Source organism: Sciurus carolinensis, chromosome 3, assembly GCF_902686445.1.
Source record: "Sciurus carolinensis chromosome 3, mSciCar1.2, whole genome shotgun sequence".
Classification (NCBI taxonomy): Eukaryota; Metazoa; Chordata; class Mammalia; order Rodentia; family Sciuridae; genus Sciurus; species Sciurus carolinensis.
In genome coordinates this window covers 38,341,870-38,366,296 of record NC_062215.1, presented here as the reverse complement: position 1 = coordinate 38,366,296, position 24,427 = coordinate 38,341,870, and the positions used below count along the sequence as shown (strand labels likewise).

General features: G+C 47.1%; 3 protein-coding genes across 3 annotated transcripts in view; 2 read left to right on the top strand and 1 right to left on the bottom strand.

Moving 5' to 3' along the window:
• Positions 1 to 6,455, top strand: part of Nle1 (notchless homolog 1) — a 14,484-nt gene extending 8,029 nt beyond the window's left edge. Inside the window, exon 13 of the mRNA XM_047544717.1 lies at positions 496 to 6,455. Coding sequence (XP_047400673.1) covers positions 496 to 508 — 13 coding nt within the window. The 3' untranslated portion in view covers positions 509 to 6,455. The remainder of the gene's footprint in view (positions 1 to 495) is intronic.
• On the bottom strand, positions 2,261 to 8,483 carry Fndc8 (fibronectin type III domain containing 8). Its single transcript, XM_047544719.1, has 4 exons — positions 8,275 to 8,483; positions 4,648 to 5,017; positions 3,008 to 3,244; positions 2,261 to 2,484 (listed from the first exon to the last, which is right to left on the bottom strand). The coding sequence occupies exons 1-4, from the start codon at positions 8,481 to 8,483 to the stop codon at positions 2,332 to 2,334; spliced, it is 969 nt and encodes a 322-aa protein (XP_047400675.1). The 3' UTR covers positions 2,261 to 2,331.
• Positions 7,133 to 24,427, top strand: Rad51d (RAD51 paralog D). The gene is made up of 10 exons (XM_047544718.1): positions 7,133 to 10,215; positions 10,556 to 10,617; positions 10,769 to 10,887; positions 16,763 to 16,844; positions 17,071 to 17,205; positions 17,711 to 17,806; positions 18,841 to 18,931; positions 19,041 to 19,111; positions 22,204 to 22,371; positions 22,534 to 24,427. The coding sequence occupies exons 1-10, from the start codon at positions 10,134 to 10,136 to the stop codon at positions 22,615 to 22,617; spliced, it is 990 nt and encodes a 329-aa protein (XP_047400674.1). The 5' UTR covers positions 7,133 to 10,133; the 3' UTR covers positions 22,618 to 24,427.

Genomic DNA, 24,427 nt, shown 5'->3' with positions numbered 1-24,427 from the left:
TGTGGTGTGGCATTCTCAGGGACCATCCTGGTGCTCAGAGTCTTGTGGTGGTGTGTGGAGCCAGGTCCTCAGCATGCAAGTGGGAGGGCTGCAGGAGTTAGGGAATTTGCGAGGCCCTAACAGCGCTCGGACTGTTCTCTAGCAATGTGTCCAGGTTGCCAGCCCAAGGCCCTCAGTCTTTGTTAGAGTGCCGAACTTGAGAGTCCTGAGACCCGAGTTCAGATCCTGTTCTGCTTTTTGTGTGAAATCACAGGGTACTCAGTTAATCTGGCTCATGGGAATTTTTGAACCTCCATAGACAGGAGGATCACAGAGGAGGGCGAACACACTCTAACCCTGAAGCACTTGCAAAGGATTGTCACTGGTGGTGGGCATCAGAGGCCAGGTCCCAGGCGGAGTCCTGGCTGAGGCAGGTTTGCATGGTCCAGGGCCCCCACAGCAGGCTCCTGGGAATGTACAGCAGGATCCCCATTCGGATTCCTTCCCTTCCCACAGATGGAGGAGATGAAAAGTCTCACAGTTCTGACTCCCACCTGAACGTGGCTTCTAACAGCTGCCTGCCCTGCCAGAGAATAAAGACCAGGATGGCAGTGCACATCCCCTCCTCACCAGCAGCGGCCTCCTGTCCCTGACAGACCCTGGCGAGATCTCCCCACAGGCCCTCTGCTTGCTCTGGACACTCTGCTGTCCCGTGCTGGTGCTGACAGCAGTAGGGAGGCCAGGCTCTATGCGAAGCCTCCACTGTTGCCCCTGCCTCCTTTTCTAAGTATTGGCTGTGTTCAGGGTCACACCCCAGATTCTGTGGCCAAGTAAATCATGTATATATTGTGTGTTCAGGTTCGATTCCTTTCCTAGAATCCTAGGGCTCAGCCATGGACTGCACTCGATCCATTTGACCCCCTCCCTTGCTCTGGATGACAACAAAACCATCTAACCAGGAGTTGCCCTTCCTTTCCCCTGTGCATAAGGGAGAGGCCAGTGTGATCCTGGCCAGAGGACAGGTTAGGGCAGTGCTGTCCATGCAGGCCCTGGCCACGTGTGTCCGTTTGCATTGGCCAGGGTTAAGTACAGCTGGAGGCAGCTCCTCAGTCATGCTAAAGGCTCTGGTGTTGGGCAGCACAGGGAAAGCTCTCGTTGTCAGAGTTCAGCACGCCGTCCTGCTCCAGCCATGCCGCTTGCTTTTCCCACAGCACACTTGTGCCCTGCTAGGTGTTACGCTCTGTGCTACAGAAGGCCATGGGCATGCTGGAGGACTCCCTCTCTGACAGGGTGGCAGTGGTGTGGGGTGGTACTGAGAGCACTCTAGCATACTGGACCCTGTGAGAACTTGCAAATATGAAAGGAATCCCCACCAAGACCTCCTCAGGCCTTGAGCAAGGCCTTGCCCTGCATGTACCCCACCTCCATTTCTAATACTTCATTCCTCTCACCCTCTCCAGCCCCTGCCTCTGATTTTATGATTTTGCACTGCACCTAACTGGTTCTTGGCCTGCACCGTGAGGCTGCACCAGGGGCAGCGTGAACTGCCAGTTGCTGAGCTACTCCTTGGTGCAGGCACTTGTTCTGCTGTGCTCAGAGTAATCCTGCCCTGTGCCTAGAAAGTCCTCTCTTCCTCATACTTTTGATGAGCCACCTGAGCCCAGGAAGCTTACTTGATTTGCCCCTGCCCTCACATCCAATGAGAGGAAGAGCCAGGATTCAATCTGACCCTGCTCCAAAGCCTGTGTTCTTTGCACCATGTCCCTCCAGAGCTCAAAGCTAGCAGTGATGGTCCGTGGGCTGCCACTGCACCTGCCCAGGGTCTCTCCTTGTGAAGAGTGTTTTAGTCTTACCAGTTCTCCCCTCTCCCCGGCTATGGACAGTGGCAGAACCCAAGCTTTGAGGGATGGTAGCATCCATTGCCTGGCTGTCCTGTTTTCCACCCCCAACCAATGTGGATTCTTGATCCTGGCAAAAGCTTGAGGGCAGGTGGCAACTGGCCCAGCTGAGGCTGTCTGCAGCATAAAGCAGAATTTTGGGGTGCTGGATGACCTGCAGTTCTTTAATGAGGGACCTGGACCCAGCCCAGATCTGGGGAAGGAGGGAACCTAGCAGCTGTGGGCAGTGGCTGAGCCTGGCCTGGCCTGAGATGTCTCCAGGTGAATGGGGCTCCCCCAGTCTTGGCTGTGGCCCAGGGGTAGGGTTCCAGTACCATTGCCTCCAGGCCCTGGCCAGCAGGGTAGTCAGTGGTTCTCTAGCATGGTGCTGGTGGTACGGTACATCTCATGGTTGTGGTTCCAGAGGGCCCTCGGCCGAGGCTGATCCCGGGTGAGGGGTGTCCTGGGCCCTCCCCTAGTAGGGAAATAGGTATTCCAGATCCTCCAGCCTCCGCATCTCCTCCAGCCCAATGGACACAGTTCTCCGCTGGGGTTCCTTGCGTTGCACAGTGATCTGGATGGGGTTGTTCTCAGGAAAGCTGTTAAAGTCAGTGGCCACAGTTGCAAACTAAAGTGAAACAAGAAAGACCCTCAGAATTCCTTCCCAGACTTGAGCCTGGCTTCTCTCTGTTCCCTTTTTGCCAACTAAGTGTGATATTAGACAGCCTCATCCAACCCAGTCACAACGTAGGACACAACTCCAAAGATGTGTGACACCGAGGTGTACCTCCCCAGCTGTGGACTGTTTGAGCTTCCCCCACCCCTGGACCCTGCGCACCCCAAGCCTTCCCTTCTTCCTCCCGCTTTAGCCTCCTGCCTTCCCTCTCCTTCCTGCAGTTCCTGGCCCATTCACAATCATAGTTAAGGAATCCAAAAGCCAAAGGCTTTGGAGGAGGAGGGCTGTGTTGAATCCATCTGTTTGCATTCCTAGCAGACCTAATCCTTACACCTCCCAGGAGAACACTATCTGGCATTGATGCGTTTCCAGGCAGAAGGAAAACTAGGGAGGACATGAGCCATGGTGGGCAGGGGTATTCCAGCCTCCAGAGCCCTGGTTCCCAGCCCCAGGCCCCTCTTCTCCCAGGGCTCACTTTGTAGGGCTTGCACCATTTCCCCACCCCAGCTGTGTTGGCTGCTCGGACCGTGAGGCAGTAACTCGTGTTAGGCTTCAGCTCCATCAGCTTGACAGTGGTGCCCAAGATCTTATTGAAGATCCACGGACGATTCTTGGCCTTGGGTGGCTCATCGTCTTTTTTCTTGCTCACCTCCTGTAACAGGACCTGGTAGAAACTGACCTGCTGCTTGCCCAAAGTATAGGTCCAGGAAATCTAAGGGAAGAGAGAACCCGAGGCTTCCTTAGACCTGGCCTGACCTTCCAACGTGGATCAGAAGGGTTCCTCCCATCCCCTGCTCCTGCTGGAGTTCAGGCAGGTCTGAAGGAAGCTGTAAGGCACACAACACTGCATGTGGAGCCACCTGCCCTACAGCACAGGCCACTCTCCCTGGGCAGCTTCACCCACCTTATTCCATATTTCTAGACTGTCTGTGACAGTTGAGAGGTACCTCAGAAATCATCTTGTCTACCTCACTCATTGCAGGTGGTGGTACAGGTCCAGAGAGGGCAAGCTACTGGGCCATGGTCACACAGCAATTAAATGACAGCCAAGGTTCAAACCCATAGCTCCAGAGCCCATACACTTTACTACAACAATGGTTGTCAAGCTTGGGTCCACATCTCGGAGTTTTGCTAACACTACACATTCCTGAGCCTGTTGTCTCCTTTCTGGTCTCCCATTTCCAATTTCTTCATCTAGGCCAGTGGTTCTTAAACTTAGGTGTGCATTAGAATACTCTGGAGGACTTACCAAAACAGACTGCTGGTCTTCATCCCCACTTCAACCAGAACTGTTTCTGGTTCAGTGGCCTCACTGATTCTGATTCAGGTGAAGGAATGAGAATTTAAATTTCTAGCAAATTGTCCTGTGATCCTGATGCTGGTCACACTTTGACCACACTTTGAGAAACACCGCTGTAGCCATCTAACAATGCAGCTTCCAGATTTAGCTTCTAAATTGTTTACAGAAAAATCTATAAGACAGCATAAAGTTGGAGGACCTCCAGAAAAAGAGCCCAAACTAATTTCCCCAACTGTTGCCCTTCATTTTTCCTCCTGCCCTCCAGGACAGTGCTGCGGACTTGTGACTTGCAGCCCCAGCACTGGCTGGGGATTTGTTAGCAATGCATATGCTCAGGCCCCTCCCAGCCCCTATAGGGATGAGACCAGAATCTTGGTTTTGACAAGCTGATGGTGCTCTGTAGCAACACCAGTGAGAAGCCTTGGATTTAGGACCTGGGATCAAACGAGGAAGCTGCTCTTTTTCTCCCACATTTTCCTACCTGCAGCCTTTGCTCAGGTTAGTCCCTCCATGGAATGCCTCCCCTCCACCTCTGGATGCTTAGGTTCTACCTCCCAAAGTGTTACCGAGCCACCAAGCTTATTCCTGCAGCTAGAAGTAATGTCTTTCCCTCTGAATTTCTGGTGGCACTTGGTCTGAATCTTCCCTGCAGCCCTTTCTGCCTTTCACTGAAGTCCTTTACAGACAAACCCCTCCTTCACTCCCTAAGCCATGAACTTGAGGTCAGGACACAGGCAGCTTCACATTCCCCATGGAGCTCAACTCAGTGCCAACATAGCAAGCCTCTGCCAAGTGCATGAACTCAGAAAACATACCACCGCTGTGGAATCGCTAACGGTGTGTTCACAGATGAAAGGGGCCTCTGGCAGGTTCATGACCACAGAGGATTCCGAACGTGTTGAGGAGGTGTCTGTGTCCAGCGCGGGGTTGTCAAGGTCCAGCAGGCCCCCAGGAGCCATTTGGGTCTTAGACGCATGGGGGCAGAGGGCCAGGTCCCCCTTTTCTGGGTTCTTGACCAGTGAGGAAAAGCTGAGTTTGTTCAGCTCACCCTCCAGCATCCCTGCAAAGAAGCTGCTGTTGGGCTGGGTCACGGCCAGTTTGATAGGGTTCAAGGAAGTGGATGAGATGGGGGTTATGCTGGTGTCATCAGAGCTGTATTCAGATTCTTCCACTGTCATAGGCTTCCTAGAGCAGGAGGGAGACAGGTGAGTCAGATGAAGGAGGCCATCCCATCCAGCCTGAGGGCCTTATTACCAGCATCCCCAGCTTCTGAACACCTGGGAATACCCTCACTGCATCAGTGCATCAGATCCACCAGGATTGTTCGCTGAAAATGCCTGGTCCTCATTTGGGATGCAAAAGGGGAAGCTGTAGCTTTAATAAGATCTTTAGCTGGGTACAGTCTTGCTCATCTGTAGCACCAGCCACTCAGGAGGCTGAGGCAGGAGAATTGCAAGTTCAAAGCCAGCCTCAGCAACTTTGAAACCCGCCCCCTCAACATCTCAAAATAACATGAAAAGGACTGAAGATGTATCTCAGTGTTTAAGTGCCCCTGAGTTTAATCCCCAGACCCCAAAAAAACCCAAAAATCTCATGCAGGTGTTGTGAGAACCACAATTTGAGAAACTGCTAAAACTTGATGTTCTCCCTTCAAAGTGGAGGCAAGCACTCCAGGGGATGACCACAGCAATCTTCTGGAGTGGAAAAAAAATCCCCAAATATCTAATAAAAAAAATGGAGTATTGCTGGGTGTGGTGTCACAGGCCTGCGATCCCAGCAGCTTGGGAGGTTGAGGCAGAAGGATCACTAGTTCAAAGCCAGCCTCAGCAACTTAGTGAGGACCCTGTCTCAAAATTAAAAATGGGCTGGGGATGTGTTCAGTGGTTAAACCACGCTGAGTTCAATTCCTGGTACCAAAAAAATAAATAAAAGTTTTATTAGTATTTATCTGCTATTGTTTAATGTTCAATGTGATTTATATTTACATTTTAGTAACATCTAATGATACATAGCATGTAAATTAAGCCTAGATTATGTACAATACACATTGAGGGAATGCTCAGAAAAGTCTTCCATTCTGATTTTTTTTACATTATAGAATATTGCTGGGCATGGTGGTGCACACCTGTAATCCCAGTGGCTCAGGAGGCTGAGGCAGGAGGATCACAAGTTCAAAGCCAGCCTCAGCAACTTAGCCAGACCCTGTCTCAAAATAAAAAAGGCAGAGGATGTAGCTCAGTGGTAAAGTGCCCCTAGGTTTAATCCCCAGTATCAGGAAAATAAAAAGGAATATTTTAGATATACACAATGAATAACATATTAAACTTCCATTTACCCCTCCCTCAGCTTCAGAAATAAAATCTGGCATTGAGACTTTCCCTATAGCTCAGTGGAAGAGTGCTCTCCCTTGTGCAAGGCCCTGGGTTTGATCCCTAGCACCACAATAAACGAAACTCAGAATTATTAAAGCTCCCAGATGCTTCTCCCTCACAACACTCCATACTCCCACTCAGAGGTAACATGTAGAGTAAATTTTAAAAGTTTTCTATTACTTTCTATATATCTTTATGGGTCTGTTACATATAGATGTTATCCCTAGGCAAGATCTATTAATTTTTATGTTTTTCAGTCTTTATGTAGATTAAATGTATTATTCAAAACATCTGCAGCTTTTTTTCACTCAATGTTCTGTTTTGATTCATGTCTTTTGATATATGCAGCTCTGGTTCAATCATTTTAACTTTTATGGTTTTCTATAACATGGATATTTGTATCATTAACAGTTCTTTGCTATTACAAAACAAACAACTTCATACACAATTTGCCGCTACTTAAACCTTTTTTTTCACTGATGAAGGGCACCAATCCAAAAAGTTTGACTTTCAAATCATTTTTTACCTTAACCCAAAGTAAGAAATACATATTACATGGCCACTTGGAATACATACACATAACTAAAACGTTTCACAGATCAGTATTTACTCTAAGTGTGATGTGCTCTGGAATCCCTAATGGTATTTGAATTCCTTTTTATCATACTGGTCTCCACCAACTAGAGTGACTCCCTGAAATTTAATGGGTCATACATAACTCAGTTTGTGTGCCCTTGACTCCAGGTCACTCTCCTATTTAATGGTTGATTGATAGGCCATATTTTTCCTCCTGAGTTCCAGCTTATCAACCCCCTGAGAGATTCTAATTAGGCCAATTTCCTCACCCCTTCTATTTCTTGTTAAAAATTTGGAATAAATGATTCCTCCAACAAGGTACGCTGAAGAGTCTGGATACCCGTGGGATCGATACTTTAGATTGTCCTAATATGTATTTCAGATTCATTTATTGAAAATGCTGGTGTTAGCATGAGCAGAGAAGGCCCACTAGTGCATCATGGTGGACGTGTCCTCTTTCTGATCTTCACGTCAGCTGTGCTGGATGGGTGTTAATCCCATTTTACTTATGAGAGCCCGAGTAGCTCATCTTAACGAACTTGTCTGAGGCCATATATCTAAGTGGTAGAGCTTGGATTTGAAATAAGACTCTTTGCCCAAGATCTTTTTCCACTACACCAGGAATTTTCTCCTAGCACTGAGCACTTTAACCAGACCTTACTTATAGGAACTTGGGTACGGACACCATATCCCTCTCATATCACCAAGACCAACTACATGGTGTGTGGGACCCAGTGCAAACTGAAGTGTAGAGAGAGCGCCTTGTCCAAAAACTACCAAGGAGTGACAGCAAAACATTAAACTAAGTACAGTCCTCTTCTGGGGCTGCATGTGACTTGACAGGTCACATGCATGAAACTGCCCTACATATATTTCCCTCGGCCCACATCACCCTGCACCAACACCCCTTCCCTGAAGATTCTACTCAAATATCACTTTCTCCAAGAAGCCTCCCTTCTCTGCACCCACACCTAAGAGGGGATACCTTTGGTTCCTCTAGGTGTCCTGTCCTAGTATCAGACCATGCTGTATCATTCTCGTTATTGTCTGATGTCACTGCCCTCTGCCCGCCCTGCCCCATCCGAGCCAGACATCCTGCCAGCAGAGTTTTATGGCCTAAAGTAGAGGAAACCAGACTCTAAGAGTAATAGTGAACCTCAATGGAAGGCAGGCAGGCTATGGGGATCATCATCAGGCAGATGAAGGCACCAGAGAGGGTGGGGGTGGTGAGGACTGTACCCAGACAAAGCAGGATGAGAAGTGCCATTAACAAAACTCTTGGCTAATCCAGGAAGGCCTCCTGGAGGGGGCAGCCCACATGCTCCGAGAACAGACCTGGGGCACAAGAACACATAGACAGGTCTAACCTGCACACATGCCCTTCCCTGAGAGTCCACCTCCTGACAGGTCAAGGAAATTAGGTTTCTTCACGTCTCTCTTCCCACCCCCAGCTCCAGCCTTAGAAAGGAGGGAGAGACCAGACTTGTGTCTTACATGAGATTGTTGTTATCTGCCTCCAAGAAGTTAGCCAAACTGCCTTTTGAGGAAAGTGGGAGTCCTTTGGTAGCAACAGCCCTGTTCATAAAATTGGGGTTTGGAAAAGGCTTCGGAAGTTGGTCGAGCGCATTCACAACGTTGAGGTTTTCCTTCTTCAGTACAGCCTCCTCCCCATCCCCCACTTTAAAAAGTGTCTCTGATGCCATCTGGTTATTTGGGACCACAGCCATCAATATGCAGGATAGCCCAGCTGACAGGAAGTAGAGAGAAACTGTAGGGCAGTAGGCCCACCCTTAGTTTGGGTGGGACGGGACTGCAGTGAGCTGACTTCACAATCATCACGGAGTGTAACAATTAGGGGCCAGCCTTCCCCTTGATCTGAGGCTCCCTCTGCAGCTAGTCAGACCAAGAGCCTGCATCATGAGTAGGGTAGAGCCAAGGAACAAATGGGATGGGGCCTTAGGCCCTGTCCAGCTCTAACACACTGCAGTCACCGTAGCCCTGGCCTCTGAGAACTTCACTGTGCTTAACACCTGTGACTTTCAGAGCTGCTGTGGAAGAAGAAAAAGGATGGTGAGAGAAAGGCACTGGGGCGCAGAGGGAGGCAGCACCCGGAGAACCTCTGGAGTGGGAGACTGCCTGCAGGTGCTGAGGCCCTATCTATATCCTGACACCTGGGCCTCACAGGATGTTGCATAGCCACAAGAAAGGCTGGGTGCTTTCTAAGGGGTTAGAACTCACACATAACCTGGTTTTACTTCCAGAAGTCTAAATGTGCTGCACGCTCACTTTCAAGTAACTTGGTGTTGAGTGACAATGGTGGGCATTGCAGAGGGACTCTAAAACAAAGCCAGACATCGTCACTACTCTCAAGGAAACTACAGTAAGAAAACATTTCCGTCACTTCTGGGACAGGGAGCAGGGCTCTTAAAAACAACACTGGCTTTGCACCTAGATGTATGCTTAGAGTAAGTCCCCCTATACTAACTAGCTGTGTGACCTTTATTAAGTGACTTTACTGAGCCTCAGCTCCCTCACTTATAAAATGCGGATACAAATAGCACCTCCCTCATAGATCTGTGAAATTGTTTTATTTCTTCCAGTGGATGTAGCAAAGCAAAGGCCATTTCAAAATAGCAAATTATATGTTTGTGTCTTACATATACTTGAGATTCCACATACCCTCCCCCTCCACACACACACAAACAACAAGAGAAAGAACTTTGGGAAAATACAGAGAAGCAGGTGACTGATATGCACTTTGAGGCATCTGATCACCTGTCATGTAATCTGTAATGATCTGTCTTTTTTTTCATTGTCTGTCTCCCTCACTAATAGGTAGACTCCTTGAGGGGAGGGGATTGTCCATCTTGCTTAACTTCGTGTTCCCAGCATTGGGAACGGAAGCTGGCATACAGGCCAGTCTTTGGAAGGTTGGCGTGTGTGTTGGGGAAGAAGTTGGAGGTCAGATGCATCTGCTGGTGGCTCGTAGCGCCCAGGGTCGGGTGGCGAGCGGAGGCAGCTAGCGGAAGCAGAGGCGCGGGGGATACTGGTCCGGGCGGGCTTGTCGCCGCGGTTCTGCCGGTGCTGCCAGCAGATGGCGCGGCAGGCGCGGCTCACGTAGCACGCGAGCCCGGAACCCGGAAGCGGCGGTGCAGCAGAGGAGAGTAAGCCCAGGGCGCGGGGAGCACCGGGCGATCCGGGAGGGCAGGTGTGCCCCGCCCTGCTTTCTTGCTGCCCGCTTATTCGCAGCCGGCGTGCCAGGCTCTTCTCCCGAAAGGGGTGCAAAGGGACGTCTGGAGAGGGTCCCGCGGTGCCCACGTGAAGAACAGTCCCGGATCTCGACCTTCAGGGACATGGGCGTACTCAGAGCTGGACTGTGCCCCGGCCTCACCCAGGAGATGGTCCAGCTTTTGAGGAGCCGCGGCATCAAGACAGGTGACCCTGTGGGCACATGCCTGGGAGCCGCACGCCCCGCACACAGCCTGGGCACACCCTCGGGACCCGCGCCACCTGGCATACCTGCAGGGCGCTTCCCTCCAACTGAAAGGCCACTCCCCTCGGCAGTCCCACACATTTCTGGAAAGGCTGCAGTGCGGGAGTCAGACCCGGGCAAAGGGGAGGAGCCCGACTGTGTGCTTGGCTGTATGGCTGTGACTTAACGCAGGCCTCCTGAGACTGCCTGCTCCGAGGTAGAAGGGACACCCGAATCACAGAGGAGGAAAAACCAACGTGGGAAGCCGGGGCTGCCAATCACCTGCACGTGTTTTGTTTTTAGTGGTGGACCTGGCTGCTGCCGACCTGGAGGAAGTAGCTCAGAAGTGTAGCTTGTCTTATAAGGTGAGCTCGAGATCTCCACGCCCCGTAAAGCCACCGGAGCAGAGGGTTCCAGAGTTTGATAAGGGGGCGCCTGAGACCCGGGAAGCCCTGTGGGCGGCTCATACTGAGCGATCTGGCGGCTCCCGTGCCTGAATGCCCGACCCTTTGGCAGGCCCTGGTTGCCCTGAGGCGGGTGTTGCTGGCTCAGTTCTCCTCATTCCCCTCCAATGGCGCGGATCTCTATGAGGAACTGAAGACCTCCACTGCCATCCTGTCCACCGGCATTGGAAGGTTTGTACGTGTATTGGGGTAAGACGGTGAGAGGTCCAGTGCTTGGGTCAAGAGAGGGCAGGGTTTTTGAAGGCTGTGGTGAGGGCAATATAGACCGATGAGAAGGAGAGTCATCCGGGACTTCTGAGTTTTCTTATCTTAGAACAAGGTTATAGAGTTTCTCAGCCTCAACACTATTGATACTTGAGGACCGGTAATAATTTATTGGGGTGGGGGCCATGCTGTGCATTGGAATATGTTTAGGAGCATGCCTGGCCTTTACCCACCAGATGCCAGTAGCAACTCCCCTTCCTGCAGTTGTGACAATCAAAAATGTGCCCATACATGGCTAAATGTCCCTTGGGAAGAAAATTGCCCCTGGTAAGAACCTCTGTCAAATAACACAAGATGTCTGTAGTATCAGATGGGCACAGTGGCTCCAGCTACTTGGGAGGCAGAGGTGGAAGATTCGCAAGTTCAAGGCCAGCCCGGGCAACTTTGCCAGACGCTGTCTCAAAATATAAAATAAAAATGTCTGGGGGTGTAGCTCAGAGATAAGAGTGCCCCCTGGCTTCAATTGCTAGTGGGGGAGGAAGTGGGATGTCAGTAGCCTTTCAATATTATTCAGCAGATTAGTGTCCTCCCTGACTTCTACCTTCCATGTCGCTTAAGGATAGGGCAAGAGAGAACAGAGCAGGGCTAACATTTACAGAGCCTGTGCATGCAGTCACTGCCTATAGCTTATCTCTTCAGTGACACTACAAGATTGTTAACTTCCCTTGCATTAGTCTAAGAAGAGCAAGTGGCAGAGATAAGGCTCAAGTCCAGGGGTATCTGACCCAGAACCTGGTGCCTTTGCCACATTCTGCAGTCATAGAGAACAAGAGAGCTCACCAGAAGGAGAGCTACATTGTGCCATGTAGTTTGGGTTGGGAAAGAGTTGGAAGACAGCAGGCGCTTTCTGGCCAAGTGAGTCTGATCTCTTTCCTGGCCTGTTTGTGCAGAGTCTGATGAATAACTCTGCCACCACAAAGGCCTTTGGATTGGCCTGGCCCTGACTGTTTCCATAACACATTTTCTTGGCAAGGTTTATACAGCATGGTGCTATTCTCACTGGTTCAGGGTTTGAGTTTGTAATCCAAACTAGTGGGTGCCAGACACATACAGAGGATCCATATGCAAGTGAGGCAAGGCTCCTGCTCTTAAGGAGTATGGTGTGTAGTGTGTATAGGAGAAAAACATGAATACAAGACACGTGGATACACACAGGGAAGCAGCCCTATGGAGGGAGTGATTAACAGGAAGCAGATTGGCTTTTGGGCTTCAGAAGCTTTTAAAACCATCATACACAGAGGGAGCAGTCAAATGGCAAGCTGATGGATCACTGTAGCTGCAGATCAGAGTGCAGGAAGGCCCTGGAAGGCGGGGGTTCTTGGCCTTGAGGAATAGATGAACTTTCTGGAGTGCTCACGGTGAATCAGACACTCATGTGCTCAGCAATTCCTGGTACATTATGTCATTTGTTCTTCACAACCACTATTGAGTGAGTACATTGCCATTAAAATCATCATTCTAACTGGGCATGGTGATGCACATCAGTAATCCCAGCCACTTGGGAGGTTGAGGCAGGAGAATTGCAAGCTCAAAGCCAGCCTGGCAACTTAGTGAGACCCTGTTTCAAAATAAAAAGGGATGTAGAGTCAATGGTAAAATGCCTCTGGGTTTAATTCCCAGTACTGAAAAAACAAAATCATTCTGTTGAATAAATTGTGACTTGGGTTAAATGATTTGCTGAAGATCTTACAACTAGTCAGTGGCAGACTGGGCACTTGAGATCGTGTCTAAAAACCTAACTAACTCATCTTCTGTGTTGCCTCCTTGGTGCTGGGAGGCCATTGTGAAAATCAAGTTCTAGGCCGTGGGGCAGAGGTGTGCAGAGTAGATGGACTGAGAAAGACCAAGGAGGGATCTGGTGGTGCTGATGCAGGGTGTCAGAGTCTGATCTAGGGCAGGTGAGAGTTGACAACATACTGAAGAAGAAATATGACAAGTCATACTAACAGGTGGGATAGAGGTATAAAGAATCAAAGATGACTTCTTCACAGTGCACTGTGGCCAGTTAATGGATAGAACTTTAAAACTTGGCTGCAGGGAGGGAGCTCCTATAGTCAGAAGTTTGAGAAATGCCTGACTGACTCGGGTTGTCTTCTCAGAGCCCTTGTGCTGATGTGCGGTATGAATCTTGGCAGGGTGATAGAGCAGGTAGTGTACCTTGGAAAAAGTTAAATTCATCAGAGAGATGGGTGATTCTTTACAAACCAGAGCTTTGTTCACTTTGTACCCCCTCATTTTGTAATAAGGCCTTTAGGAAATCTGAGGCATTCAGATGATGTTTGAATGAATGATTGAAAGAATGACTGAAAGGTAGTTCTGAGGAAAAGATAGAGGATAAACCCAGAAACCACTGGCATTCCAGGTGGGATGGCCAGGGGTTCCTTTTCATGCTCATGTGCTAAGTTAGAGGTAATATGGGACATATTGGTAGGAAGGTCCTCTACATAGTTGGAGGAGACATAGAATGGACACGGGTAGATTTGGAATAGCTCATGTAGACTGAAAAAGGCAACCAAGGATGTGATCGATTTTTGACTAGAGTTAAGACCAATGATTCAACCCTGGCTGCACATTAGAATTGCTTGGGAAACCTCAAAAGGAAATACTTATACTTAGGTCTCATTTCTCCAAATTCTAACCTGATTGTTCTAAGTCAGTAGTTCCCAAACTTGTCTGCATATTAGACTCTCCTGGGGAATTTATAAACATTCCAAAGCCCAAGCCTCCCCCAGACTAGTAGCATTCCTTGGGGATGGGACCCGGGCATCAGTGGGTTTATTTTTTTTTTTTAACTCCCAGCTGACTCCAATATACACATAAGTTTGGGAACTGCTGATAGGGGCATCTTTTTTCAAAACTTCCCTGGAACCCAGTGTTGGATTACATGCTGTAATCCAAGTGATTTGGAAGACTGAGGCAGGAGGATCACAAATTTGAGGCCAACCTCAGCAATTTAGCAAGGCCCTAAAGTAACTTAGCGAGACCTTGTCTCAAAATAAAAACAAAAAAGGGCTGGGGGTGTAGCTCAGTGATTAAGTGCCGATGGATTCAATCCCCAGTACCCTACCCCGCCCCACCCCCGTTTAAAAAAGAAAAGAAACCTACAACATAACAGTTCCCTGGAAGGCAAGTGTAGTGTTGTGTCCCTATAGTCTCAGCTACTCCAGAGTCTTAGGCAGGAGGATTGCTTGAACCCACAAAATTTGAGACCAGCCTAGGCAATATGGCAAGACTCCCATCTCAAAAGCACAACAAAACCTAATGGGAAGGATTGAGAAAGACTAGTGTAATGCTTTTCAAATTCTCTAATGATTCTCGAAAAATGCATCAAAATCACCTGGAATTCTTATTGAAACTGGATGTGGGTCCACTGCCAGAATTTCTGATTCAGTAGGGCGGGGGGAAGGGAAACGAGAACTTGTATTTCTAACCATTCTGAAGTGTGGCAGATGCTGTTGATCTGGCGACCACACTGGAATGAAACTGGAGCTTCCCAGATCTTAGTGGGAGGAATGGGTTCCAGGAGTGGTGGAGGTTGGATGCATATTAAATAGCTGCCTGTTAAATTTGCTCACAGAGACAGTGTGAGCACAATTATTCCAAGAAGCCATAGGGCTGGAGTGGTATCCAGAGCATTTTGACTGGCAGGAACCTGTAGTCCCTGGGGTTGAAATAGTGGGAGCAATTACTAGAGTGCTGCCTGACACATAGCAGGTAGGTCATGGGGGGGTCTTCAAGAACCATTCCAGAGACCTGGAATCTGTGAAGGTGGTTGCAGCATCAGAAAAGGGATGTTGTGGTACAGACTGTGGCTCAGGTGAAGCTTCAGGCCCCATTACCAGGCAGGGTGACTTGTTTTATGGTGATTCAGGGACAGAACTTGGGTTAGGAATTGTCTGCTTCTTAAAGTTTATCACAAGGCTTCCAGAGCTAGAGCATCAACTCTACGGGAACTAAATGTTCTATTATCACTTCTCTAGTAATATTTATTGTGTGCCTTTTGGAGCATGTGCTAGTGCTGGTGATGCAGCAGGGACAAGGCCCAGTCCTTGCCCCAGGGTGCTCTTACCAGATGAGAGAGACAGACAAACAAGCAGATAATTACAAACTCCTAGAACAAATAATGGAGTTCAGCAAGGTTGCGGAATACAACATCACATAAAAATCAATTGCATATCTTTATACTCACAAAGAACATGTGGAAAATGATTAAAAACAATACCATGTAGAGTTGCACTAAAGAAAATGAAATACTTCAGTATAAGTCCAAAGAATGTGAAAGAGGGTTGGGGAGATAGCTCAGCTGGTAGAGTGCTTGCCTCGCAATCACAAGGCCCTGAGTTCGATCCCCAGTACCGCAAAAAAAAAAAAAAAAAAAAAAAAGAATGTGAAAGATTTGCCTGGGAGAAATTAAAAATTGCTGATGAAAGAGATAAAAAATGAATGAATACATGCTGTTTTAATAGATTAGGAGTTCCACAAAGTAAAAATGTCAGTTCTTCCCAAATTGATCTATAGATTTAATGAGGTTTCTATCAAAATCCTGGTGAGGTTTTTGTAGACACACATGGGCTTATTCCTTTCTTTTTTTTTTTTTTTTTTCGGTACTGGAGATTTAACACAGGGGCACTGTACCACAGAGCCACATTCCCAATCCTTTTTTAATTTTTTACTTTGAGACAGGGTCTCGCTAATTTGCTGAAACTAGCCTTAAACTTGTGATCCTTCTGCCTCAGCCTTCCTAGTCACTGGGATTACAGACGTGCATCACCATGCCCAGCTTCTTTCTTTCTTTCATTTCTTTTTTTGTTTGTTTGTTTTGTTTTTGGTACTGTGATGGAACCCACAGCTTCCTCATATATGTGAGGTAAGTGTGCTACCACTGAGCCACATCTCCAGCCTTCACAGGCTTATTCTAGAATAAGTTTAAAAGATTTTACAAAAGAAGTATAAAGTTGGAGGAATCATCTCTACCCAGCATTAAGACTTACTAGTAGTATAGCTACAGTAATCAAGATAAGTGTGGGTGGGATGGACACATAGATCAGTGCAGCAGAACAGAGAACCTAGAAATAGACCCACACAAACATGCACAGCTGATTTTTGACAAAGATACAGAAGCAAGGAGGAAAGATAGCTTTTTAAACAAATGGTACTAGAGCTATTGGACATCATAGGCCAAAATAATAATAAACCTAAATTTCACTCGATATAAAAATTGACTAAACATGAACCAGGCTCAGTGGTGCATGCCAGTAATCCCAGTGACTCAGGAGACTGAGGCAGGAGGATCTCGAGTTCAAAGCCAGCCTCACCAACTTAGTGACGCTCTAAGCAACCTAGTGAGACCCTATCTCTAAATAAAAAGGGCTATGACTGTGGCTCAGTGGTTAAGCACCCTTGGGTTTAATCCCTGTTACCAAAAAAAAAAAAAAAAAAAAAATTTAAAAAAAGACTAAAAATGAATCATGAACTTACATGTAAGACAAATTTATCAAGCTTTTAGAACATGGGAGAAAATTTGGGGAATCTGGGGCTAGACAGAAGCCTTAGACTTGACACTAAAAGTATGATCCATTAAAAAAATTTTACACAGCACTGCCAAAAAAATTTTGATAAATTGTACCTAATCAAAATTAAAAGCTTTTGCCCTGCCAGAGAGAAGCTCCTGGCCAGAGATGACTGGGGCATCTCTGAACAGAATCTGTGCTTGAAAGGAAGGTCTTTTCTTCCCCTCTTTTTATTTCCCCTAACCTCGTGATTGATTCTCTTCTGCCATCAGCTTGGACAAACTGCTTGATGCCGGTCTCTATACAGGAGAAGTGACTGAAATTGTAGGAGGCCCAGGTAGTGGCAAAACCCAGGTATGCATGAGGCAGTAGCCTGGAGGATTGGTAGAGGTGGATGCATAGTCCCCGATCTGTGGGTGAGCTTCATGGGTTCAGGGGTCAAAAGAGGCAAAATTGGTGATGAGAGGTGGGCGTGGACTTGGGCGATTTGTTTCTCTGAAATCTGGGCAAAGTGAACTCCAATTCTAGGCCCTGCCTCTCTGAGGGCTCAGGTTCACCTGATGGCCCATTCTCTCCTCAGGTTTGTCTTTGTGTGTCTGCAAATGTGGCCCACAGCCTGCAGCAGAACGTCCTATACATTGATTCTAATGGAGGGCTGACAGCCTCCCGCCTCCTCCAGCTACTCCAGGCTAGGACCCAGGATGAAGAGGAACAGGTAAGGGGCAGGATGGTTGGGTTCCTGTGAGACTGACACGAGAAGACCCCAGTGTCCCTTATGCTGCAAATATACGGACTGTTTCAGTGATCAGTCATTTCTTGCTTTGATACTTCCTTTGACCCTCAAGCTTTCCCTGCTGGTGCCATCTTCCCAGCTTTCATGCAAAAATTATTCTGGGATAATTCTTCCAGAAATCCCTCCCTGCTCCCTGCATATTCTAAATCAGAGCTGGCAACCACCAACATCTGTTTCCAGCCCATTTCTTGCCCATGGCAGATATCATTAATTGTATCTCTTTCCCACCTGTGTCAAATATGTTATAGTTCAACACCCAGGCAGCCACCACCGGGAGGTCTGGCCCCTTGGACAAAATCCAGTTGCCATCTGGACCTGAGTGTTTGTGTCTGAGTGCTTCTTCCCCTTCTCAGTTCTCTTTATTGCCCTCCGTGGCCCCCTGCTCCATCTCATCCCAAGCCTCTGCTTTTCTCTCTCATCCCTACAGGCAGGAGCTCTCCAGAGGATCCAGGTGGTGCATGCATTTGACATCTTTCAGATGCTGGATGTGCTGCAGGACCTCCGAGGCACTGTGACCCAGCAGGTGAGCCTTCTGTTGGTCCTGTCTGTCTGTATGTGGGCAGGTGTCCTACTACAGACTCTTCGGGAATGCATGTGTACCACTCCCAAAGTGAAATTCCTTAGTGCTTAATTCATACACTTAATTGTTTACATATTCCCCATCCCTGCTAAACAGTAAACTCCTTGAGTGCAAGGATTATGTTGTATTCATCTCCACATTCCTCACTAAAACCAATTAGGAATGATTTCAGCTGCAAGTCATAGAGGTTGTTTGACAGAGACTCGAACCTTGAGGAAATCTAATTATCTCATGAGTATGGAGGTTGGCCACTCCACAACATCAGGACACGAGGACATGTCTGATTCTCATTCTTCCTCTCATGATTGCTAAGTGGCTGCCATAGCCTCAAGTGTCTTCTCTTCACACATGTACATCCATATTCAGGCCCCTGTTGTAGAAACAAAATCAGAATATAAGAAGAAAGGGAACCGAGGCCCAGGGAAACCAGGAGGATGCTAAAACTTGTGGTTTGAAAGATGGCATCAGAGCTCTTCTTAAAGAGCTGTCTTTATTTGGAACCACTTTAGCTATCGGAAAGGAGGCTTTGGAGGAATGATCTAGAAAGAGGCAGCGAAGTAAAGAGAAGGCAAAACTCTTCAGTGAAAGAAGTTAGGAATTTGGAATGGAGGTGAGCAGAAGAGAGAAAGGAAGTGAGTTAGAAAAGGAGAAGGTCTTAACAGGATAGTGGGAGGCAGGACATGAGAGAACCCAGAGATGACCACAGTCCACTGAATGGGAATTTCTGAATGGAGCATTATGTCCTGTGATTTAAACCCCCCTCTGTCCACACAAGTCTTCAGTGAAGTCTGTCAGTCATCCGTCTGGGTTGGGGAAAGTGTTGCTGGAATTCTGTGATGCCCATGCAGCTTACTGGGAATGGAGAGGTTGTTTCTGATGAGCCTCCGATGGAAGTGCAAGCTTGTCCTGTAATGGGTACACTGCCTGAGAGGCCACTGGTTCATGGTGCCTGCTTCCCCCCGCCCCGCTCCCTCCAGGTGAGGTGTTCTTCAGGGACTGTGAAGGTGGTAGTTGTGGACTCAGTCACTGCAGTGGTCTCCCCACTTCTGGGAGGTCAGCAGAGAGAAGGTGAGTGTTGTGGCAGAGCCTGAGGGGAGGGGACTGACCCTCATCTCCTGGCTCTGGAGTCTGGCCCCAGACCAGCCTTATCCCTGCTCCTCTGATTCTCCTCCCTCAGGCTTGGCCTTGATGATGCAGCTGGCCCGAGAGCTGAAGACCTTGGCCCGGGAGCTCAGCATGGCCGTGGTGGTGAGGAAGAGGCTCAGCCTACAAACTTAATGTCTAGTTACAGCTGACTCTCTATTTCCCTTAGATGGCAGCTCTGAACCCCAGAGTAGCCCTTTAGGAAAGGGATATAGCCCAATTTCCCCAGGCCAACTGGAGCTCTGGACTGAAAGGGAAGAAACTAGACCATTAATAGTTAAGGGGATCAGGGACCAATTTGTTTTTCTTTTCCTCTTTTTAAGTCAAGTTTATCGAGGTATAATCTACATAGAGTAGCTCTCTCCTTGTTTGAAGTTTCACTCATAGATACAGTTGTATCCAATCTTGTTATCCCACCAAAAGGCCCCTTAATCCCAGACATCTCTGGTCTTTTTTCAGTCCCTTTGGGTTTACCTTTTCCAGTTTTTCCTATAAATGGATCATTTTGTTGTTAATGTTTTCTGCTTATGAAGCAATTTGGTTTTTTGTTTTTCATTTGTTATCTTTCTTTCTTTCATTTTTTTATTACTGGGGATTGAACCCAGAGGCACTCTACCACTGAGGTACAACCCAGCCCTTTTTCTATTTTATTTTTTTGAGACAGGGTCTTGCTAAGTTGCTGAGGCAGGCCTCAAACTTGCTATCCTTCTGCCTCAACCTCCTAAAATCACTGGAATTACAGGTATACACCACCTGCTTGGCTAGAAGTAGTTTTTAAAGTCTTCATGCTTCTCATAGGAAGAGTTAAAAAGTAATTGAGTAAAAAATTCAAACTTGTAATTAGTCTCCATATCCACAGAAACTTGATTAATATTTTATCTCCATATAATCTTTTTTTCTCTGCATTTATACTTGTACATTTAATCACCTTCTAAATAAACTAAACTCATTTAAGAAACCACAAAAAATAACCATCTCAGTCCATCCCCCATGTTCTTATACCAGTTCTTTAAGATTGTCATCTTTAGTAGGTTTTTATTTTTATTTATTTATTTATTTTTGAGATGTCTTCTCACTGTGTTGCTCTGGTGGCCTTCAACTAACTATCCTCCTAGGAGCTATGTATTTTTCCCCCAATTTTTAAAATTATGTTAAGTGGTGTAAAATACATTTGTAATGTACCCTTATCACTATCCATCTCCATAGTTCTTTTCATCTTACAAAACTGAAATTCTGTGCCCATCAAAAATAACTCCTGGGCCAGGCATAGTGGTGCATACCTGTAATCTCAGTGGCTTGGGAGACTGAGGCAAGAAGATCACAAGTTCCAGGCCATCCTCAGCCACTTAGCGAGGTTTAGCGAGACCCTGTCTCTAAATAAACTATTTTTAAAAAGGGCTGGGGATGTAACTCAGTGGTTAAGTACCCCTGGGTTCAATCCACAGTACACCCCACGAAATAAATAAATAAACAAACAAACAAACAAACAAATGTCTAGATACAACTTTTCTACATTTTGAGGAAGGTTATACTAATTTGTATTCTCACTGGTAGTATAAAAGGATCTATTTTCCTATTCTTCTATTCAAATATAAGTTCTAGGGCCTTGCTCTCCTGGCTTTGGGATGTTTGTAAGTACCTGCTGTGTGCCAGACTCTGGAATAGGCATTAGGGAGTCAGTGATGAACAAGCCCTAGCCCCTGCCTCTGGGGGCTGTCACACTTACATGCCTCTCTGGCTTGCTGATCCTATTCAAAACTCCTCTTGTGCTGCAGATGCCTGTAATCGCAGTGACTCAGGAGGCTAAGGAAGGAGGATTGAAAGTTCAAGGTCAGCCTCAGGAATTTGGTGAGGCCCTAAGCAACTTAGTGAGACCCTATTTCAAAATAAAAAGGGATGGACCTCCCCCCCTTTCTTTACTTTATTTTACTTATTTTTTTATGTGATGCTGAGGATTGAACCCAGTACCTTAAACATGCTAGGCAAGTGCTCTACCATTGAGCCACATTCCCAGCCCCATGTCCAGCCCTTTTTAAATTTTATTTTGAGATCGGGTCTCATTAATTTGTCTAGACTGGGCTCGGACTTCTGATCCTCTTGCTTTGGCTTCACAAGTAAATGGGATTACAGATGTGGACCATCACACCGTGTTTTCATATCAGTCTTTTTAGCTATTCTTACATGTAATTTGAAAAGTATTTCTGAGGTCACATTTTAAAGGCTTGATTGTTAATGATAAGAAAGGTCTGATTTAGCATATAAATAATTGTTTATAACCCCCACTTAGATATAAATAAATAATATAAAGAATATTATAAATATTTCTGTGGATCTATAGGATTTCTGTCCCCGTTAGAGCAGGAGTGGCCAGTATATAGGTCAGCCTATTTATTTTCCAAACATATACAAATACATTTAGACTTTGCTTTGGCAGCAAAAACTGTCGTGGAGGTGAAAAAAATCAGTTTTAAAACAGGAATTCAACAGCTCTTTCGTGCTTGCATTATGCTTTTAACGTTCTTATTTATGTGTATAGTCAGTCACAGATCATTGTACATCGAGTATTTGAATATCTTGTATGAATTTGGGTATGAAATATATTTGCACATTAACATAAAAATAAAATAAAAAGAGCTAGACATGTGACTCAGTGGTTAAGCGGCCCTGGGTTTAATTCCTGGTACCAAACCAAACTACTCTGAGGGCAGAGGATACAGCTCAGTGGGAGAATGCTTGCCTAGCATGCCTGAAACCCTGGATTCAATACTCGGTACTACCAAAAAAAAAAAAAAAAAAAAAAAGACAAAACTCGTCTTGCCCCCATGTATACACAGATGTATTACAAAGGGCTGGGTGGACATGGTCTCTGGATGCCCATCTGCTGGGTTGGGGGGTATAGTGGCTGCAAGCCCCCCACTGACTTTCCCTTAGGAAAGTGTGGCTAGCACTGCTTTTTCCCAGACAGGTGCCACATTGCCTTCTAGATGGGGGTCAGACTTGAGGCATGAAGGTTTTAGTAGAGAGAGATGGGCCCAGGTCAGGAGCCCTGCAAATCTAGTCCCAGACCTGCCATTAAGTTATAGAGCCTTGAGGGAGTTATCTCTCTACACCAGGCCTCATTTTCCCATCTATAAAATGAAGTACTAGGAACAGATGTCCTCTCTACTAGCATTATGGATCTATAAGCCTTTTTGCAGGTGACCAACCACATGACCCGAGACAGGGACAGTGGGAAGTTCAAACCTGCTCTTGGACGTTCCTGGAGCTTTGTGCCCAGCACCCGAATTCTTCTGGATGTCACTGAGGATGCAGGAGCATCAGGCAGCAGCCAGCGCACAGTGTGTCTGACCAAATCTCCCCGTCAGGTAAGCCAGCTCCAGGGGAACGCTAGTGATCTTGGGCCCTGGAGGGAGGTTTCCATGCCCACAAGTGTTTTATTGAATTCTCTGATGCTGAAACTGTGGAACAGGTCTACCCACTTGGGTTGCTTAACTCAACTTTCCCTTCCCTTCTATCTCCTCTTTCAGCCAATAGGGTTCCAGGAGGTGGTGGACATTGGGACCTGGGAGACTCCAGAAGAGAGCCCAGTGTTACAGGGAGAGCAGACATGACTGATGCTGTTGATTGGGAAGGGAGGAGGCATCAAAGCCCCCATACCTTTCCTTCCTAGTAATGCTGCTGTTCACTGCCACCTGGCACCTAGGACTGCAGAAGTTCTCAGACTGGCCTGAAGAACTGTTTCCTGAGCTTCACTTTCTGTGGACGCATGTAGAGCCACAGGCCAAGAGGAAGCTACAGTAGAAGATGCACAGGTCCTTGCTAGTGCCACATTTCCTTCCTTTGTGTCCACTTTCTATATTTCCAGTGGAAGCTGAGTTCGCCTTGGCCTGGGACATCATTGTAGAGGCCATGCTAGAGATTGGAAGAATAATCCTGTGTATCACTATCAGATCCTGTGGTCAATCCTAGCACAGTGATGGAGGCCAGGAAGCCACTAACTTGCCTCCCTCCCTTCCTTTTTTTTTTCTTTTTGCCTCTGTTTTTCCATCTGTAAGATGGGCTTCCTTTCCCCTCAGCTGTCTCTGAGTTACTGGATGGAAATAACTTCATAAATGCAAAAACTAGTTTTCATCTAGGTCCTGTATATATAAAAAGAAAATTCCCGGAGCTCCAGAACCACTCCTCCCCGAAGTTTCCATCAGTAAAGCCCTCAAAGAATGATTATTCCTTTCCTCCTGTTGATTTGGTTTCACACACCTGCATACATTGCCACGACTAGGTGAAAATGTGAGCTTGCTGCTGTCCCAGGGATATAATTTAACAGGAAGGAAGGCAATGACCTGCTCCTGGTGAATCCAGCCACTTGTTTAATATGCATGGTGCCCTGTGGGGCCCTTCTACAGTATAGAGTAACCAGAGGTGCTGAACCATGGCCTTACCCATATACAGACAGGAGAATTTGCACAATAAATAGAGCCAGCTGGGAAAACTGATGCTGGTGTAAATAATACATGGCAAACCTAGTCCTTTATGCAGAAATTCATTGCTAGTGGCTCCAAGATGCAATATAATTACACCTCTTCCTGCCAGCTGTACCACTACATGCCTTAGTATATGAAATAACCCTTCCTTGTCTGATGCCACCACTGTGGCCATCCATCTGAGAGCTGTTAACCCTGTCTGGGAGGGGAGGATGATGCCAGGGGATGGGAAAAAAAAAGGTGAAGTGGAGAAATGATCAGGATTGTGTACTGATCACATTTTTTTAACTTAGGTCACTCTTCTCAATAAGAGAATCTGTTGTGTAATCAGTTGTGTCTCGGTTGCAGGAAAAGAGGATCAGAGATACACTTAGAAGATGTGACATTTATGGGTGATGATTGCAGCAGGGTTAGAAACAGGCGGGAGGATGGGCAGTGAGTGGCATGCCTGCACGGTGTCTTTCAGAGTGAGGACGGGGTTGGCAAGTCTAAATCCTGATCCTTGCTTCCACAGTAGACCCTAGGAAAATATCAGTCTTCAGAATCTTTATAATGTTGGTTGGCACTTCCCTGGAGTCGTCGTAAGAAGCACTGCATTAAGCTAAGAATGGCAAATCCCTGCCATTCAGGGTACTATTTGGGCATCCAGGGCACATGGCAGATATCACCAGTCATCTCAGCCGCTCTTTTGTAGAACTTAGAGTACTTTGCAGTGTTTCCTCAATGCAGCATTACAGACAGCCACTACTAGTCTGTTGAAGCTGGCATTCAAGGTAGCCTGGTTGCCCCCTCTCTCCTGGGCAGATTTGTCCTTTTCCCTGTATGAGTTCAGGTACTTCGTAGCTGACCGAAACCCTGGAAGTGTGCAGTTTGAAGGGCATGTAAAGATCACCTGACTCATCTTGTCATTTATTAAAGAACCTGAGGCTCGGGACTGAGG

Bases quoted from the DNA above. Each gene is read 5' to 3' on its own strand.
- Rad51d (XM_047544718.1), top strand. From the start codon at position 10,134: ATGGGCGTACTCAGAGCTGGACTGTGCCCCGGCCTCACCCAGGAGATG. The intron at 10,618-10,768 runs GTGAGCTCGAGA...ACCCTTTGGCAG, and splicing joins AGTGTAGCTTGTCTTATAAG to GCCCTGGTTGCCCTGAGGCG. The intron at 10,888-16,762 runs GTTTGTACGTGT...TTCTGCCATCAG, and splicing joins CTGTCCACCGGCATTGGAAG to CTTGGACAAACTGCTTGATG.
- Fndc8 (XM_047544719.1), bottom strand. From the start codon at position 8,483: ATGGCATCAGAGACACTTTTTAAAGTGGGGGATGGGGAGGAGGCTGTA. The intron at 5,018-8,274 runs GTAAGACACAAG...CTCCTGCTCTAG, and splicing joins GCAGATAACAACAATCTCAT to GAAGCCTATGACAGTGGAAG. The intron at 2,485-3,007 runs GTGAGCCCTGGG...GTTTCACTTTAG, and splicing joins AATGGTGCAAGCCCTACAAA to TTTGCAACTGTGGCCACTGA.